At 36.5% G+C, this 18,639-nt stretch overlaps 1 protein-coding gene across 1 annotated transcript in view; it reads right to left on the bottom strand.

Moving 5' to 3' along the window:
- The window catches only part of LOC120417845 (uncharacterized), a 34,342-nt gene extending 20,548 nt beyond the window's left edge, over positions 1 to 13,794 (bottom strand). The window contains exons 1-6 of the mRNA XM_039580066.2: positions 13,463 to 13,794; positions 12,608 to 12,759; positions 12,399 to 12,543; positions 8,812 to 8,942; positions 8,573 to 8,732; positions 8,022 to 8,192 (exon numbers count right to left, since the gene is read on the bottom strand). Of these exons, the coding sequence (XP_039436000.2) occupies positions 8,022 to 8,192; positions 8,573 to 8,732; positions 8,812 to 8,942; positions 12,399 to 12,543; positions 12,608 to 12,759; positions 13,463 to 13,469 (766 nt within the window). The 5' untranslated portion in view covers positions 13,470 to 13,794. The remainder of the gene's footprint in view (positions 1 to 8,021; positions 8,193 to 8,572; positions 8,733 to 8,811; positions 8,943 to 12,398; positions 12,544 to 12,607; positions 12,760 to 13,462) is intronic.
- Between the last annotated feature and the right edge of the window lie 4,845 nt (positions 13,795 to 18,639).

The following is an 18,639-nucleotide window of genomic DNA, read 5'->3' on the forward strand; positions in this document are numbered from 1 at the left end:
GAATTCGAAGCAAAAGTGTCCGGATTTTGAATCAGCTTTTATCAGTGTCTGGGATTCAAAGCACAAATTCAATTTCTTTTAATTTCAAAATTATGATGAAAAATTGTTAGAAAATACATATTTTGCATGCATTTTCTTAAAACTGATTGTTTATACTACATCCTGATGATATTTCTACATTTCCAACTTATTACACGATTTTTTTTGCCAGCAATAACAAAAATAATATGCTACTAAGTGTCCGGATTTCAAATCACGACGTTATTGCAAGTCAGAATTTCAACTTATCAATGAAAAAACACTGAAAATTAAGTTTTCAAAAAAAAGTTAGATATGACGAAAAAAAAAGAATTTTGCGAAAAAAATTTGCGGTTCTTTACATTTAAAATTCAACAGATTTTTGAATGAGCTCAAACTAACAAAGAAAGATTCTTAATTGTTTCAGTTGATTTCACTTAAATTTTCATTGAAAATTTGAACTTTTATGGGGTGTAGACGGATTTAGCAGACTTAAATCTTAAACTATAAATAAAATATGTACCAAAAAATTTACAATGTATTATTTTGAACCACAATTGTGTGACTCTTCTACTCAATATTAGAAAATGAAAAACTGGGCCAAGGGACAAAACCTTTCATTTTTCTAATCGATTCAAATTTAATAATAAGGTTTTCTACTTCTTTGTAATAATTTTCTAGAAATGATTGTGAATGATTAAAAAAAAAAAATGCAAAATTGCGCTTATAAACTTTTTGTGACCTAATTTTTTGCATTTCAAAATCTGAAATCAAACTTTAGAAAAAAAAACAAACTTAATCCACCCAACAATGGGTGATAAAATGGGTTTGGACACAAATTTCATTTGAATTGTTTTAGATCCAAGATATAAAGTACACAGGTATTACTTAAGTGGTCATCACCTGAGACAGGGTTGCCAGATCTTCGAATTTTTAAAACTCGTTTGAAAGGTCTTTCGATAACTTAACTAACGATGGGTCGGATGATGGATCTGGATATAGTTTACATACATTTTAGTGAGATCCGGCTTTAAAAAAGCACACAGATATCACTTAAGTGGTCATAACTAGAAGCAGGGTGGCCAAATCTTCAATGTTTTGGACTCGTTGGAAAGTTCTTACAATAACCTATCCGAAGTTGTGTAACATGATGGAATTTTTTTTTTTAATTAAATATACTTTATTGAATCTTTCTTAAAATAATTACATTTGGTTTACATAATAAGTGGTCAGCTGTGGCTCTCCAGTAGCGTGGCTCACGTATATATGAAAAAGACAAAAGTGTTCAATTTCGAACGCCTCGCCCGGAATTTTGTAGCAATATAGCCCCAGAACATAGCCTGAAATTTTGAGCGTATTAGGTTAAGGTTTAGTACTTCCACCATTGGCCTGAAGTTAGTATGGAACTTCTAAAAATTGACTATGGGAAATTTTCACTTTTAACCTCTTCTTAGAGAAAATTTCCCAAAACCCAATCAAATTTTCCTATTCTCAAGTTTCTTATAGTTTTTGATCCGGGGAACAACTTTGTAGAACATGGCAAAGCGCTAGTAATTGATCCCGAAAAGTTACAGGATATTTTTTGGAGTTTGGAAAACAAATTTAACGTGCTCTGAAAATTTGCCGGTATCTTTCCGGGATTAATTCCTAGCGCTTTATGATGTTCTACAAAGTTGTTCCCCGGATCAAAACCTATAACAAACCTCTATTTTGAGAAAAAATCATAGGACATAGGAAAACTTTCTCGAACAAGAGTTAAAAAGTTGAAAATAAATAAATTAAATTTATTGAAATTTCTTAATAACTTCAGGTCAAAAGTGGAACAATTAAACATTAACCAAATGCGCTTAAAATTTCAGGCTAGCTTCTGGGGCTATAATTCTACAAAATTCCGGTCGAGGCGTTCAAAATTGAACACTTTTGTCTTTTTCATATATCCGTGAGCCACGCTACTCTTCAGCTTTAGTTTGCTTTTCGTGATTTAAACACTGTTCATTTTTATAACTTGAAAAGTATATGATTTATCATTTTTGTAACACTAGGTACAATGAGAAAAAAAAATGTTAAGAAAACATAACCTAACCTAAAACTAACTTAAACTTACCATAAACTAAACCAATCCTTGAATCAAGGAGTATTCAGATATAGCACATTTTTCCCTGAATTTCAAACATTTCTCTTGAAACTTCTGATCCAACATTTTTACTTCTGCTAATTCATGAACCTCACTTGATCTTGTCCAGCCAGGAACATTCAAAACCATTTTGAATACCTTGTTTTGGACTCGCTGGAGCTTCAATTTATGAGTTCTAGCGCAACACTCCCAAACAGGTACTGCATACTCAATAACGGGGTAAATTATTTGTTTGTATACTGCTAACTTATTTTTCAAAGAAAGCTTTGATTTTCTGTTAATTAAAGGGTACAAGCACCTGATGAGAATGCTGCACTTGTTCAATATTTTGTCAACATGCTGTCGAAACAAAAGTTTCGAGTCAAGTATGAGACCTAAATAGACAACTTCCTTTGACCAGGGTATCGAAACATCATTCATTTTAATCAAAACATCATCCTTTGGGACAAATCTGGCCGATTTGGAAAGAGGAAAAATGATGGTTTGAGTTTTGGCTGCATTTATACGAATTTTCCAGTCGCCAAAGTATTCGGAAAGAACGTCAAGACCCTTCTGAAGACGGCCAACTAAATATCTGGTTATTTTACCCTTATAAATAACGGCAGTGTCATCAGCAAAAAGTGACAACACACCATTACCAGGAAGAGTAGGCAAATCAGACGTAAAAATATTGTACAGAAGTGGGCCAAGAATACTTCCTTGGGGAACCCCAGCATCAATGTTGAATAATCCAGAAGCAATCCCATTCAGAAAAACCCTGAACGAACTCTCCGAAAGATAGTGCTGGATAATTTTGATAAGATACATTGGAAAACCGTACAAATACAGTTTATGTATCAAACCATCATGCAAAACATTGTCAAAAGCCTTCTCAACATCCAACAAAGCCATAGCAGTTGATTTAGACTCAAGCTTGTTCTGCTTGATGATTTTAGTTACTCTCGTAAGCTGATGAGCAGTATTATGTCCCTTTCGGAAGCCAAACTGCTCGTTCAAAATTATATTATTATCGTTGGTAAAATCCAAAAGCCTTGAATAGATGACCTTCTCAAAGAGTTTGGACAGACTACTCAAAAGACTAATGGGACGATAACTTGTTGGCGATGTTGGATCTTTTTGAGGCTTCAAAATTGGTATGACTTTGCCCAGCTTCCAATTGGTGGGGAAGTAACCAAGTTGCAAACATTTATTGAAAATATTGGCTAGATGTTGAAAGAACTGATCACTCTGTTTTTTCAACACCAGATTAAAAATGTTATCAAAGCCAGGAGCTTTCATATTTTTCATTTGTTTTACTGCAACTTTGACTTCCTCAAGTAACATGATGGTATTTTATGACGAAACACATTTTCAACTCCCAGCGCATTGCGTTGTTCTACAAAGTTGTTCCTCGGACAAAAAAACGCTGAAAAAAAATCTCTAAGATGAGAAAATTTCATCGATCGGAAGCATTCTAGAAGAAGAGTTAAAAAGTAAATTGATTGAAATTCAATTCTAACTTCCGATCAAAACCTGGAAGAACTAAACCTTAACCGAATAAGCTCAAATTTTCAGGCTAGCTTCAGGGACTATAGTGCTTGAAAATTCCGGTTGAAACAATCGAAATCAAACACTTTTGTCTTTTTTATTTCTTTCCGTGAACCATGCTACTGTCCATACAAAAATGGTTCGTAAATATGCGGAAATTTGTATCTCTTAAAAAAATAATTCATTTTAGCCCCTTTTAGAACTTAAGTTTTCATTCAAAAATATTCACAATAGATTTTTCCGAAAAGATCAGAAAATTACAAAAAAGTATCATTGTTTTTACATTTTTCTGTTTTTCATTCTTTTATACATCTTAGATTCAATCTTCTATGTTTCTTAGACAAACTTATAGAAAATATTTTTGCCAATTTGAAAAAAAAAAAGTTTATTGTTATATAAATTTATAAATTTGTAAAAAATATATGTAAATAATACAGTAAGCATATTTGATGGCGTACTCATATTTCCCATAAAAAAAACTAAAAAAGTTTGGAAAACTCTGCAATTTTTCGTTTCTCAGCTGTACATTTTTTGGAACATTTTAAGGGGAATTTAATCCCGAGCAGACGGAAATAACTTGGGATTTTTTTGATTTTTGAAAATACTAGGTCAATAACATTTTATGTTATTTATAACAAGATTTTTTATTCGTCGCTGTGTTTTTTTTTTGTTATTTGATTGTTATTGTAATAACAGACTAATAATATTTTTAGTTATTCTTCGAACAAATCTTTGTTATTATTTTTTGTTATTTTAAAAACTAATCCGATCATCCTAATAACAATTGGCGGTATTCTTCCATAACAAAAAATGTTATTCCTCAGTTGTTTTTTTCTTTCAACCAATATCAGACCAATAACAAATTTTGTTATGATAACCAGGCTTGTAAAATGTCGACCAAAAAAACGACCGTCACATGCAAGCAGACCGTCGACGCTACACGGACGAAGAGAATGTCGCGACAACCGTCATGCAACATCTTCGCTTTGCACGTCACCGCTACGGTCACGACTATTTGCTTCGCATGAACGTCGCGCGACGATCACAGCTACCCTCTGTGAAGTTCATAGGAATGACCATCGTGCGCGACCATCATCGCACAGTACGGGTATCCAAAATGGTGATTTTTGACAACGGAACATACCCGCATAGCTTCAGTGTTTATGGTAGACTACTTTGCTGTTACGTAAGGGTGTTCTGGGTCATCCAAGAACTTCCTGGAGTCATGATCTGAGAGTCTACCGCCGTAACAAGCAAGAAGTCGGCAAATTTGGACTCTGCTGTTTTGTTAGGTTGTTCTGGGTCAGCCAAGAACTCCATGGAGTTAAGATCTGTAGGTCTACCACCGTAACAAGCAAGAGGTCGGCAATGTTTGACCACGGATCATACTCGCATAGCATGAGAGAGTATGGTAGACTACTCTGCTGTTATTTTGGGTTGTTCTGGATCAGCTAAGAACTCCATGGAGTTAAGATCTGGGGGTCTACCGCCGTAACAAGCAAGAGGTCGGCAATGTTTGACCACGGATCATACCCGCATAGCATAAGTGAGTATGGTAGACTACGCTGCTGTTATGTTGGGTTGTTCTGGGTCATCCAAGAACTCCATAGAGTTAAGATCTGTGGGTCTACCGCCGTAACAAGCAAGAGGTCGGCAATGTTTGACCACGGAGCATACTCGCATAGCATGAGAGAGTATGGTAGACTACTCTGCAGTTATTTTGGGTTGTTCTGGGTCAGCTAAGAACTCCATGGAGTTAAGATCTGGGGGTCTACCGCCGTAACAAGCAAGAGGTCGGCAATGTTTGACCACGGATCATACCCGCATAGCATAAGTGAGTATGGTAGACTACGCTGCTGTTATGTTGGGTTGTTCTGGGTCATCCAAGAACTCCATAGAGTTAAGATCTGTGGGTCTACCGCCGTAACAAGCAAGAGGTCGGCAATGTTTGACCACGGAGCATACTCGCATAGCATGAGAGAGTATGGTAGACTACTCTGCAGTTATTTTGGGTTGTTCTGGGTCAGCTAAGAACTCCATGGAGTTAAGATCTGGGGGTCTACCGCCGTAACAAGCAAGAGGTCGGCAATGTTTGACCACGGATCAAACCCGCATAACATAAGTGAGTATGGTAGACTACTCTGCTGTTATGTTGGGTTGTTCTGGGTCATCCAAGAACTCAATGGAGTTAAGATCTGTAGGTCTACTGCCGTAACAAGCAAGAGGTCGGCAATGTTTGACCACGGATCATACCCGCATAGCATAAGTAAGTATGGTAGACTACTCTGCTGTTAATTTGGTATGACCGCTGCTTAAAAATCTCCGACCTCTAGCTTGTTACGGCGGTAGACCTACAGATCTTAACTCCAGGAAATTCTTGGATGACCCAGAACAACCCAACATAACAGCAGAGTACTCTACCATACTCATTGATGCTATGCAGGTATGAGCCGTGGTCAAACATTGCCGACCTCTTGCTTGTTACGGTGGTAGACTCACCGATCTTAACTCCAAGAAGTTCTCGGAAGACCCAGAACATCTAAGAACACATTGATCTAATGTTCAATACCAAGACCCAGGTTCGTTCTCGAACCACGTGGTCAACGTAACAATTACAATTTGTTCATTTGCTGTTAATGTTTTACAAATTTACGCGATACCAACAACCACCCCCTTACATCCACCCACTTTTCAAAATCATTACGTGGTTTCTCGACAATCTCTTTAAGGACCAACCATAAACCACGTGTACACATGGGGAGGGGGAGGATGGGTTCATTGCTTGTCCACGCTCCATACAATTTTTTTTTGTTTTGTATGGAAATTGTCCACGAGGGGGTGTGAGGGGGGGGGGGGTCTAAGATTAAAAAAAAATGCCCACGTGGTTTATGGATGGTCCCTTATCTCAGTGCACTCACACTCTCATTAACTGAAGATTTTGTCAACAACGACACTCCAGTACAGGAACACAGGAACGACGATATTCGGCATGAACATCATCGTTGACCGTCAAAGACTACCGTCGTGTGACGAACGTAGTGTAGCGATGGTAGCGTGACGGTTTTGGCGTGTATTTGTGACGACTTTCGCGCAACGCATCATCGACGGTCTCGTCACAAATGGTTAGTGTGACGGTAGGTGCTGCACAGCATGAATGTCACAGAAAAAATGTCACTCGACGGTACATTTTACAAGCCTGATGATAACATAAACTGTTATTAAACTTTTATGCAAAAATGGATTTTTGAAGAATATTCCATAACACTTTCTGTTATTTTAACAGTATTTGTTATTGAAATGGCATGAATTTTGTTATTACCGTCTGCCCGGGATTAAGTTAGTTTAAAAATAATTTTGAAATTCGTGAACATTTTTTTTTCTAAATGGTCCTCATCAATTCTTACAACTTTCCCGAAGACACTAAATCGATCATTAAATTTCATGAAAAAATAAGGATTTTTGAATATTTAAGTTCTATTTCTGTATGAACAGCTGCCAACATTGTATGGAGCCTTGTAGGGGCGAATCAATGACACCAATTTTTGGGTACAGGGAATGCCTTTAGAAAAATAAATAAATGTTGGGATCAAATGTAAATTAAGTGTATCGTACAAAAACATTTTTTTTCGGTATTCTAATGTTCGGGGAATTCAACCGGGCTCAGAATTTTTCTGGGGGTTCCTTAGCTGAAATAATTAGAGCCGTCTAAAAAAAATCATAACTCCGTGCCGTTTCACCGATTCTGGCGGTCTTGTACGCAAATGAAAGGTGTTTAGTTTGTCTTTCAAGGAAAAATAATTTGAGATCCGAAAAAAATCAGCCAAACATTTAAAAAAGTCGTATGAAATCTTAAAATGACGTTTTGACCGTGTCTGGACCAAAGAGTCTATGTCTGAAAATATTTTTGTCGGATTCCTCGAAAAATATCACATAAAATATAAAAAAAAATGGCGATGTCGAACCGTACGTTACCGAGATATGATTTTTGAAAATAAAAACTGGATTTTGCGACGCACCACGCGCAAAAACGGGAAATTAACGAAATTGGCAAAACATTTTTTTTTTTCACTTAAACTGCGATTACTTTAAAATTTCAGCGATGACCTATACATGTTTGGGTTGCAAGTTTCAATTACGAAAATTTTGGTATTTGTATTCATTTTTGACTGTATTTGAATTCATTTTTATATTTTATTTCTTAGTCTCCATAATGTTGTTCCACCATTCAAAAAATCATGGAGACGCATGTTACTTCAACCGATAGAATCTCTCTCTCTAAAAGCCTTCCACGAATAAAATGATCTAAACCTCATCGAAACCACGAAATAATAAAAAAAAATACCTAGCCGCGAGATGTGGCTCGCCTGCACGTCGATGCTTTCGGCCGAGTTGTTGAAGGTCCACTTGAACTCCACGTCCGGCGGGTTCGCGTCCACCACGCACCGGATCTCGGCGTTCTCCTGCTTGGCCACGCCGTACACCCGCTGCTGGTTCGGGGCACACGTGGGGGCGTCTGGTTTTTTTTTGCGTTAAAAGAGGTGTGTGAAAAAGTGGAGAGAAAAATTAGCTAAATTTAGTACGTGGCGTTTGCATGTGGGTGGGAGAGTGAAAAAAAATGAATGGATGCGGTTTTAACAACCAGGTGCAAACTTGGTCAGGGTGCACTTTATAACCGGGATTGACCGGCCACGTGTGACAGCACGTGGGAGGTGTGAGGCAACTCGTGTTTCAATAATGTTATAGGATATATGAACATTATTCAAAAATATTTGTATAGCTTCTAGTTTCACAACCAGTATTATTTATCCTCAACGAGCAACGGATTCCCGCCAACTTCAAACAATGCACCCATCAATTCTACGATTCCCCGTCCAACCCCGCAGTAATACTCACACATGACGTTCAGCGGAAAGACCGGACTCGCCCCCTCTCCCTCGGCGTTGAACCCGACGCAGCTGTAGTTGCCGGCCGTGGTCCTCGAGACGCCCTGCAACACCAGCGACTGGTTGCTGATGATGACGCCCTGCGATATGTTGTGCGGCAGTGTTTTGTTCTGTAATCAGAAACAGCGAGGATTAGTACAGGGAGTGAGCCTCAACTCAAGGGGAAAAACCGCATTAGTGAACACGTACGTTGTGCTTCCATTCGACCTTGTACACGCCGGGATGGGCCGTCACGATGCAGTCGAAGTAGACGTCGGTGCCCTCGCGGATCGAGTCCGGATCGAGCGAGCTGCCGAGCCGGACCTGGGCGTCGGGAACATCTGGAATTACAAAGATAGAGAGCGAGGGGTCGGTTAGGCGAGAGTTATTGAAATGTTCGACAGCGACGTTCGGATTTTGGAGAGGTACCTATGCTACAGTTAGTACCGTCGATTGAGATTCGATTGGAATTTGAGACTCAATTTTAGAAATTGAGGAATGCAATTATTTATTGTCAATTATTGGAATGTTGAAAATTCGGTAGGATTTTAAAAACAACAACAAATTAAAATCCAAGCATGAGCAATCTTTACGAAATCGGCTGATTTCAACCATTTTTATTTTTTTTGTATTTTTTTATTTGGCTCAAACTTTGTGGGGCCTTTCCCTTTGACCAAAGAAGTAATTTTGAGTCATTGGTTCACCCATAAAAGTCTCCATACAATTTTAGCAGCAGTTTTCAGTTTTCAGTCATTATTTTTTCGACAGAGTGCACCGTCTTTAAGGCCAAGCCAATTAAAGTTTAATTATAATGAAAACAAATCTTTTTTGAAATAGTGTTCATGATTGAGAATTAGTAAAAAAATTTTTCGAAAAGTTCAGAAAATTTCCAACAAAATTCCTTAAGAGACATTGCACAGTGGTCCAGATCGCAAAATTTAGTGGAAAATTGATTTTCCGGAAAATGGTGAAGTTTTGGAGCTATGGAGTCTTTAAAAGAGTTGTTGCAAATGAAAAGGGGCAACTTTTGGTTTGGTTGAAAATTAGGGTGGTTCACGATTAGGGGGATTTTGAAAATCTAACTTTTCAGGAATTTTTTGGGGATTTTTTTTGTCTTGTAGATAGTTGTTGGGCTTGCAAATCCAAGCAACTTTGTCGAAAACACCAAAACTTTATCTCGTAATCTACGCCTTCTACGACCAAATTTATAGAAAGCATCTGAGCAAACCTTCAAAAATCTGTTTTTCTTAACGTGGCAATGCAGGGTTAAGTTTTAGAGAAAAGTGATGTTCGGGGCACTTTTAGAGCTTTAAAAAACACACATTTTTATTTTTTGACAAGTCAATTTGGACTTAAGGGTCAAAAGTCACAGCCGTTTTAAGGTAAAAAAGATGCAAATTTAAAACTTAAATATCTCGAAAAGGCGCAAGCCAAATTTTAAGCGGCAGGTTGCATTTGAAAGAGGGGATCCAGCACTACAAACGCAGGAAAAATCTCAGGGTGTCTTTCTTTAGAATCGAGATATCTTTATTTGAAAAAGTCTAATTTTCAAGGGAAAGCCATATGAGACCACCCTAAAGAAATTCGAAAATTGTCCAAATATATGTTTTTCCATGTAATTTTGCCCGCTGAATCTGATTTTGCCCTCAGAATTGAGCTAAAGTGTCAAAAAATCGATTTTTAGGCATATTTTGGGTTTCCCTGTAAAATTATCATTTAAACCCAAAATATGACCAAACATCGATTTTTCGACACATCAGCTCAATTCTGAGGGCAAATTCAGATAAAAAAAATGAAATGCTAAAAAATGAAAAAATTGTGAAATTTCTTGATCTTTTCGAAAAAATATTTCGATTTTTTTGGAATCAAGACTAACATTTCAAATGAGCTTAATATTGAATGTTTGGCCCTTTGAAAATGTAAGTTTTGAATCAAAATTTACTGAATTTTTCGAGAAAAAAAGTATTAGATTAAAATTAAAAAAAGATTAGATTGGAGTTTTAGCTGTCTAATAAATCAGGTGAAAAATGGTCAAACTCATGACATAAACAAAAACCTTTTACGTTTAATTTTGATAACTCGTCAAAAATACATTCAAAATACTTATGTTCAAACATCACAATTTTTGTTTCGTTGGCTTTTCAACTTTGTAGAACATTGTAACACTCTTAAAAACAACCCTCCAATGATTCAAAAAACACGTTATGTTAACGACATGTCTCCCAATTTTTGACAGTTGACAAACGGGAAAAGGCAACAATTTTGAAATCATTTTTTTTTTGTGAAATACGTGCTTTTTCAGAATTTTACGCACGCCATCCAATCGGGCGTCCAATTTGACACAAAAGTCCTTTTGACACCAAATTTTTATCACTTTACGGGCTCGAGCACAAATCTCTGCAAAACGCGTCTAAGTAAAAATTTAGAAAAAAATAGAATTTTGGAATGTTGGAAATTCGGTAGGATTAATATTACCTCTTTTTTGAGTAATATTACATAAAAAAATGTGTTAAAATGGGAGCCTGATGAAAATTCACAAAATTTGATGAAAATTAACCAGTTCTTGATACAATATTACACTTTTTTGTCACAATATCTGTTATCATTCCCTGACCCCACCGTCACGACATAACGAAAAAAGGACCTCAGATTCGTGATCAGGGATCAAAATTACCTCTTAGAGCAAAGTTTCAAGGAAACAGAAGAGGGGACGGGGCAACTTTTTTCGATTTCGTGAGAGTTGGCGTAGAATCACCCAAAATAATAACATTTCTTTTCAACCTTTGAACTTAACTTTGATCAGATTTTGTAATAAGTCTCTTTTCAACTACCGACGAACGTTGCTCACCAAACCACAGTTTCCTCGGATATTAAAATTCCATCCCCAGTCGTAACTCTTGGTTCCGGAGCTAATCATGGGCGGTAGGCAAGCCTAAAACCCAACTCTCCACGGCTCGTTGGAGCCTTCCCGATCTTTCGTCCAGCCAAAACTGAGCCCAAATGCACGCCAGATTAACTCCCTCGTCGGTTGCCCGGCCGCCTGCCTGCCAGTACGTTTTTCCAATCCAATTAGCGACCTTTCGTCCCGCCAACAGCGGATGGCGTCCAGGAACACATCATCCTCGGTTACTGGAAACTCATTTCAATAGAATTTTGCAGTGCAGTGTGCAGATGGGATCTTTCATCGTGGAATGACCACACGTGGAGTCATAGTTAATTCAATTTGGGCGTGATTCGATGTTCAGTCTGATTTTCAGAAACGCGTAATCAGAACGCAAAACAGTTGGACGCGTAATTTGTAATGAGCAAATAAGCAGCTGGAAATGGTTACATGAGTCCAGTTTGCAGTTGTTTTCTTTTTAGTTTTTGTAGTTTTAAAATTTTGAAAGGTTAGGAATACAAATAAATTATTTTCAACTTTAACTAGAAAGGACTAGCTTAGTTAAATCCAATAATTGAATAGTTCATTTTTGTCCATTTTTTTCAGTTGATATAGCGGATCTTTTAGTTAAACTAAATTGTTGTGTTTGCTTTACACAGCAAAAAATTGTGTAAATTTGGAAGGAGTAGTTTTGGAAGGTTAAATATAACCTCTTTTATGATGTAAATTAACTCAATTTAGACTGAAAAAGTGACATAAAACAGAGGAGTGGTGAAATTACCAATTTTCAGAGGTAAAATTACATATTTTTCTGACATAAAAAATGTACTCCTTCGCAGATGTAATATTACCATGATTGTTTTTTTCTGTAAAGGTCAGTCTTTCCGTGAAATCATTAAAACCCCATTATACTTACACTGAATGTCAAGCTGCCAGCCGTCCTCGAGGGCATCGGACGGCACGTAGGTGTTGTACGCCTTGCAGGACAAGTACTTGCCGGCGTCGGTCCGGTTGAGACTTATCGACAGCGTGCTCGTTGTCTGGTTGCCGTCCGCCGATGTCTGCAAATTAAAAAAAATGATTCCAATTAGGCATCATCAGAAATCGCGGGATGACTTCACTTACCGTCTCTTTGCTCTTGTCCAGCCGAATTCCGTCCAGGAACCAGGTGATGGAAGCGGCAGGTCGTGAACCCGCACTTTGGCACAGCAGATCGTATCGGTGGCCCGCGGACAGCGGCTGGTGCGCACCAATCAGTCTTATGTTGAGGGGAGCGACTAGGGTTGAGGAAATGGGAAAAATAATTGATTATGGTCAATCAACACGAAATTTATCATAAAATCATAAAATCATAAAATCATAAAATCATAAAATCATAAAATCATAAAATCATAAAATCATAAAATCATAAAATCATAAAATCATAAAATCATAAAATCATAAAATCATAAAATCATAAAATCATAAAATCATAAAATCATAAAATCATAAAATCATAAAATCATAAAATCATAAAATCATAAAATCATAAAATCATAAAATCATAAAATCATAAAATCATAAAATCATAAAATCATAAAATCATAAAATCATAAAATCATAAAATCATAAAATCATAAAATCATAAAATCATAAAATCATAAAATCATAAAATCATAAAATCATAAAATCATAAAATCATAAAATCATAAAATCATAAAATCATAAAATCATAAAATCATAAAATCATAAAATCATAAAATCATAAAATCATAAAATCATAAAATCATAAAATCATAAAATCATAAAATCATAAAATCATAAAATCATAAAATCATAAAATCATAAAATCATAAAATCATAAAATCATAAAATCATAAAATCATAAAATCATAAAATCATAAAATCATAAAATCATAAAATCATAAAATCATAAAATCATAAAATCATAAAATCATAAAATCATAACATCAGAAAAATAGAAAACAAGCTTCAACTCACAGTTCATATCGATCTGGACGGACTGCTCGACGGGGCTGGCCCGGACGTGGTTGTTCGCCTTGCAGACCAGCTTCGAGTGCAGATCCTGCCGGGTCAGCGGCCCGAGGACGATTTCGCTGCGCAGGTGCTTCCCCGTGGACACAAACTTGGTCTCGGCCACGAGGGGTGCCCCGTCGCGGTACCAGCTGACCGTCGGCAGGGGTCGTCCACCGTACACGTCACAGCGCAACCGGACGACATCGCCCTCGGAGTACGGGCCGGCTACCGTCGTTCGTTCCGTGCCCTGCTGGTCCCGGATCACGACCCGCTCGGGGGGCACTGCGAAAAGGAGAATTAGACGTCAGTGTCAAAGATTTACTTCAGTTGCATGTAAAGTTACATTGAACGTAACATTTGCTGTTGCTGAGTTGAAATTTGTATGATTTTGTGAAATTATAACAAAATTTAGTTACTTTGCTGGAAACTTTCTTCAAAAGAACAACTTCTAACAAGAAAGCAGGTTTACTGACGCGACCATAAATGTGCAACCCCCAGTTGCAAGAAACCGCAAAAAAAAGCTGGGCGCTGCAGTCTCAGACCGAAAGAAATATTATGATTACAAGTTTAATTACATTTTCCCCGCCGGTTATTACGCTGCATGGACCGGCAGAATTTTTTTTTTTTTTTTTTGGACCGGCAGAATACCTTCTACGCTGCCGCCATGTAAAGAATAAGGCCGTGGCATGAACTTTTCGTTTCGTTTCCCTTTTTCTTACCACCCACAATTCCTTTTCTTCATTACTCTTGAACTGGGGTAGGAACGCCGGGGAAAAATTTGTTTTTTAAATTAAATTTACGATAACATAGCTCTTGCAGTGCCGCCGCCGCGTTTTTGCATAACCTTGCGTGTTTTTTTTTCTCTCTCGCGGCACTGCTGGTGGATGCTGTTGCATTAACAACGAACCAACTAATATTGCTTCGTGTGGAAGTTCTGGGCAAAGTTTAGTGGCGGGGAAAAGTTGCTGCAGTAATCAAGATTCGTTGGAAGTTGTGCGAGCAAGTCTGGGGTGGAATCAGCGATGAACTTTAGACGAATTGTTTGCGGGTGCTCTCGAGGACTTGATGGAGTTACGATCAAAGTGCTGTAGACTGGGCGCAAGCAACGTTTGCTCAATGTAGTCAACGTTCAGGGTGGTGTAGTCAATGAACCAAAACGTATTATTTGTTCCAGGGTATCGTCAATTTTTAATGTGTAACCTTTTCAGAGTAGCTTCATGCCATTAACATTCCAATTTTAAAAAGATCCATGTTCTACTTTGGAAGTTTGATTGTGAACAAAGATTTGGAATTGATTTTTAATGATTTTATGCTTTTATGATTTTATGATTTTATGATTTTATGATTTTATGATTTTATGATTTTATGATTTTATGATTTTATGATTTTATGATTTTATGATTTTATGATTTTATGATTTTATGATTTTATGATTTTATGATTTTATGATTTTATGATTTTATGATTTTATGATTTTATGATTTTATGATTTTCTGATTTTATGATTTTATGATTTTATGATTTTATGATTTTATGATTTTATGATTTTATGATTTTATGATTTTATGATTTTATGATTTTATGATTTTATGATTTTATGATTTTATGATTTTATGATTTTATGATTTTATGATTTTATGATTTTATGATTTTATGATTTTATGATTTTATGATTTTATGATTTTATGATTTTATGATTTTATGATTTTATGATTTTATGATTTTATGATTTTATGATTTTATGATTTTATGATTTTATGATTTTATGATTTTATGATTTTATGATTTTATGATTTTATGATTTTATGATTTTATGATTTTATGATTTTATGATTTTTTGATTTGGAGCAAATCAACGGACATACAGAAAAGCAAACGCTAACAGTTTTAGACTCAAAAGCAAAAAAAAAAATTAGTGATGTAATTCCATGCAAAAAGCTCTAAAAAGCTTGAAACCAAAGCTTAGTGTTTCATTGAGTTTTTCTTCCGAACGTCGAACGTTGATCAGGAAACATCATCCGTCTGTGATTGATTGAATAGATGCATGTGTGTGTGTGTGTGTGTGTGTGTGTGTGTGTGTGTGTGTGTGTGTGTGTGTGTGTGTGATTTTGTGCTCTTAGCAGACCCACACAGTCGCACAATGATTGCAAACTCTTTTATTCGCAATTTTTTTTTCTCCTCTTGTTGATCTCTGGACGGTCTCGGGCCCGATTTTGACGATTCCGAGCTTCTCGACTTTTTTTTTGCCGGAAACGGAGGAAAATGGAACCCCGAAATTCGAGGCACCTTTTGTTTGTGTGCGTCTAAATTGTGACGATTATCCCTAGAGGGCGTTCGGTCCGGTGAAAAAAAAATCCCAGGCTCGTCAGGAATAAAGGACTCACTAACTGAGTTTTGATTCAGTTAGTCTTCCGGGGCAGTCGGGAAGTACCTAGCAAGAAAAAAACGTTGTTATGGCGAAAAAGAGGGCGGAAAAATTACTATCCGGGGTCCATTTCGGAAGGTTAAGCCACCAGGCCTGGTTCGTGATAGTCCTTAGCCGGTGGAAGTTGAGAGTTGAGAGTCCAGGGCGGATTTCCGGAATGTGTTCCATTTCAGTCATCGCTGGAGGGCTCAGGGTCAATCGAGAAAACTCAAAAGTGATAATGGATGTTGGAATCGGAGTTTTTATGGACCTTTTTTTTTTTGGTTGGAGAATAGCGTTCGTTGTTGAGCATCGTTTAAAGAACAAAGATATGAATTTTAAAACATATTTTTTCATTTCAAAATGTGTTATAAATTTTTACTTATACTGGAATTAAAGTTACACAATCGCGTTCATTTCACCCAACTGTAATAAATGTTGAAATGATTTGAAATTTACACGCCTCAAATGCTCTCACCCGATTCAGGAGCCATTTTTCCACTAAGCAGATTAACAATCGATCAATTTCATCGGAAAATTTCCACTTGACCGCGCCCGACTCCCACCTATAGAGGCTTGAAAAGTGGAAAATAATTGGATGGCGTTGCAAACAAAAAAGGTCAACCATTCAATTGGTGCGGCTTCCAATTTTGGACGGACAATGAAGCGAGACTTGTCGAATTAATGATTCTGACGGGTGCGACCTTTGATCAAATTCAATTCGAGCAAGATTTGCTGGCTGCAAACACAAATTGACTATCAGAAGTGAGCACTTTTTCGTGCCAATTTTCTCGTTTTGGTTTGGGCTGCTGGAATTGAATGAAAAATCTTGGAACAAGTTTTCCCGAAAAAATCACACCATCAATCTGGGCGCAACTTGGAAATTCGAAAGATGGACGACTTATCCCACGCAGTTCAGTGATGTGAGATCTGTTTCGTTATCGATTCACAAAATTGCATTGCAGCATTGCGTGCAACTTGATCTTTATTGCTCTAAATAGAATACTTTCAGGCGTAAATTTTGCCTTTTTGAAAGTGTTTTCCATCACTGTGTCACTCGTTTTTGCTCCCTTTTTCAAGCAAAGTCCTTCAGAGTCAGCTATCTTTCACACACAGAAAACTCAAAGGAAAACCCCGACTCGTTGCTTGAAAAGTCGTGCCAAGCTCAACTCCAGCAGCCAGATTGGGTTTGAATGGCCTGCTCGGGTGCCACATTGCCACTTCCGGGCCAGGCGAGTTGAGTGAGAAAAGGAAATCTCACAAATCGAATCTGCTGCCGGAAAAAAATGGCCCTGCAAATTGATGCCGCTAGTGCTGCTTTTTGGAAAAGAGCAAAGGTTCATCGTCGTTTGCATGCTGTTGATGCTAGTTGGTTCTTGGTTTTTTTTTTTGCATTTGTGCAATTTTTAGTGTGTGAAATTGAGTTTTTTTTGTGTGCAAAATTCTTCTTTTTCACCACAGCTGTCAAATTCTCAAAAATCCTATTTTTTGTCCAAATGTAAAAATGACTTATGGAATCCCCGAGCAGACGGAAATAACTTGGGAATAACATTTTTTGATATTTGAAAATACTAGGCCAATAACATTTTACGTTATTTATAACAACATTTGTTATTCGCCGTTATGATTTTTTTGTTATTGAGTTGTTATTGTAATAACAGACTAATAACATTTTCAGTTATTTTTCGAACAAATCTTTGTTATTTTTTTTTTGTTATTTTAACAACTAATCCGATCATCCCAATAACAGTTGGAGGTATTGTTCCATAACAAAAAATGTTATTCCCTAGTTGTTTTAACTTTCAATCAATATCAGACCAATAACAAATTTTGTTATGATAACATAAACTGTTACTAAACCCTTATGCAAAAATGGATTTTTCAAGAAGATTCCATAACATTTTCTGTTATTTTAACAGTATTTGTTATTGAAACTGCATGAATTTTATTATTACCGTCTGCCCGGGTCAACAGAACAAAAAACCAGAGAATCCAAAAAGTAGTTTTCCTAGGCAGAATAATTACTGATGAAACAAAAAATTAAAAACAAACATTTATTTATTTGGATTTTGTGATTTTGGCCGCCATCTTGTTTTCTAATTTCTTATTTCACTTTAGATAATTTTCGAAATGATTGGCAAAAAAGCCTTTCAAAGACACCAAATATTTCCGCAAGAGATTGAAAGTCAAAGTTTTGCATTACGAAATCTGAGCTTGATCTGTTAGATTTGTTTGAAAATCAACGTTTTTTGCATCTACCGAAATCTTTTTTTGTCCATATCTTTTTAAGAACTTGACCTAACTTAATAATTTTCAAAACGGACTTATGGGACATCAAACTGGATCGAATGGAACCAACCCGGATAAAATCTGTTCACAAACGTTTGTTCAGAATTTGATTTTGAGTTGCTATGAATACGTGAGGTAAAAGAAGTCTAATAAACGAGTAAATTTTTCGAGTGATTTTACAGCCTTTCTTCAGTGAGAAAAGCAAAACAAAAATATGAGAAATCCTCACCTATTTATAATTCACTGTAAAAAGGACTTTCAAGAGATTTTTTTTGAATTGTAAATACTCTGGAATTGAATTTGAGGTTATGTTCCATAAAAAATAAAAAAAAAATCAAAAAAACTTTTCTAAAAAAAATTACAGAACTTGAAAGATTTTTTCTGCATCCTCAAGACCAACTTCCATCCTTATTGCGAGTCGTGTCTTTCCTTGCGAGCAGCGTCGAAA

Source organism: Culex pipiens, chromosome 1 (assembly GCF_016801865.2).
Source record: "Culex pipiens pallens isolate TS chromosome 1, TS_CPP_V2, whole genome shotgun sequence".
In the NCBI taxonomy this organism is placed as follows: domain Eukaryota; kingdom Metazoa; phylum Arthropoda; class Insecta; order Diptera; family Culicidae; genus Culex; species Culex pipiens.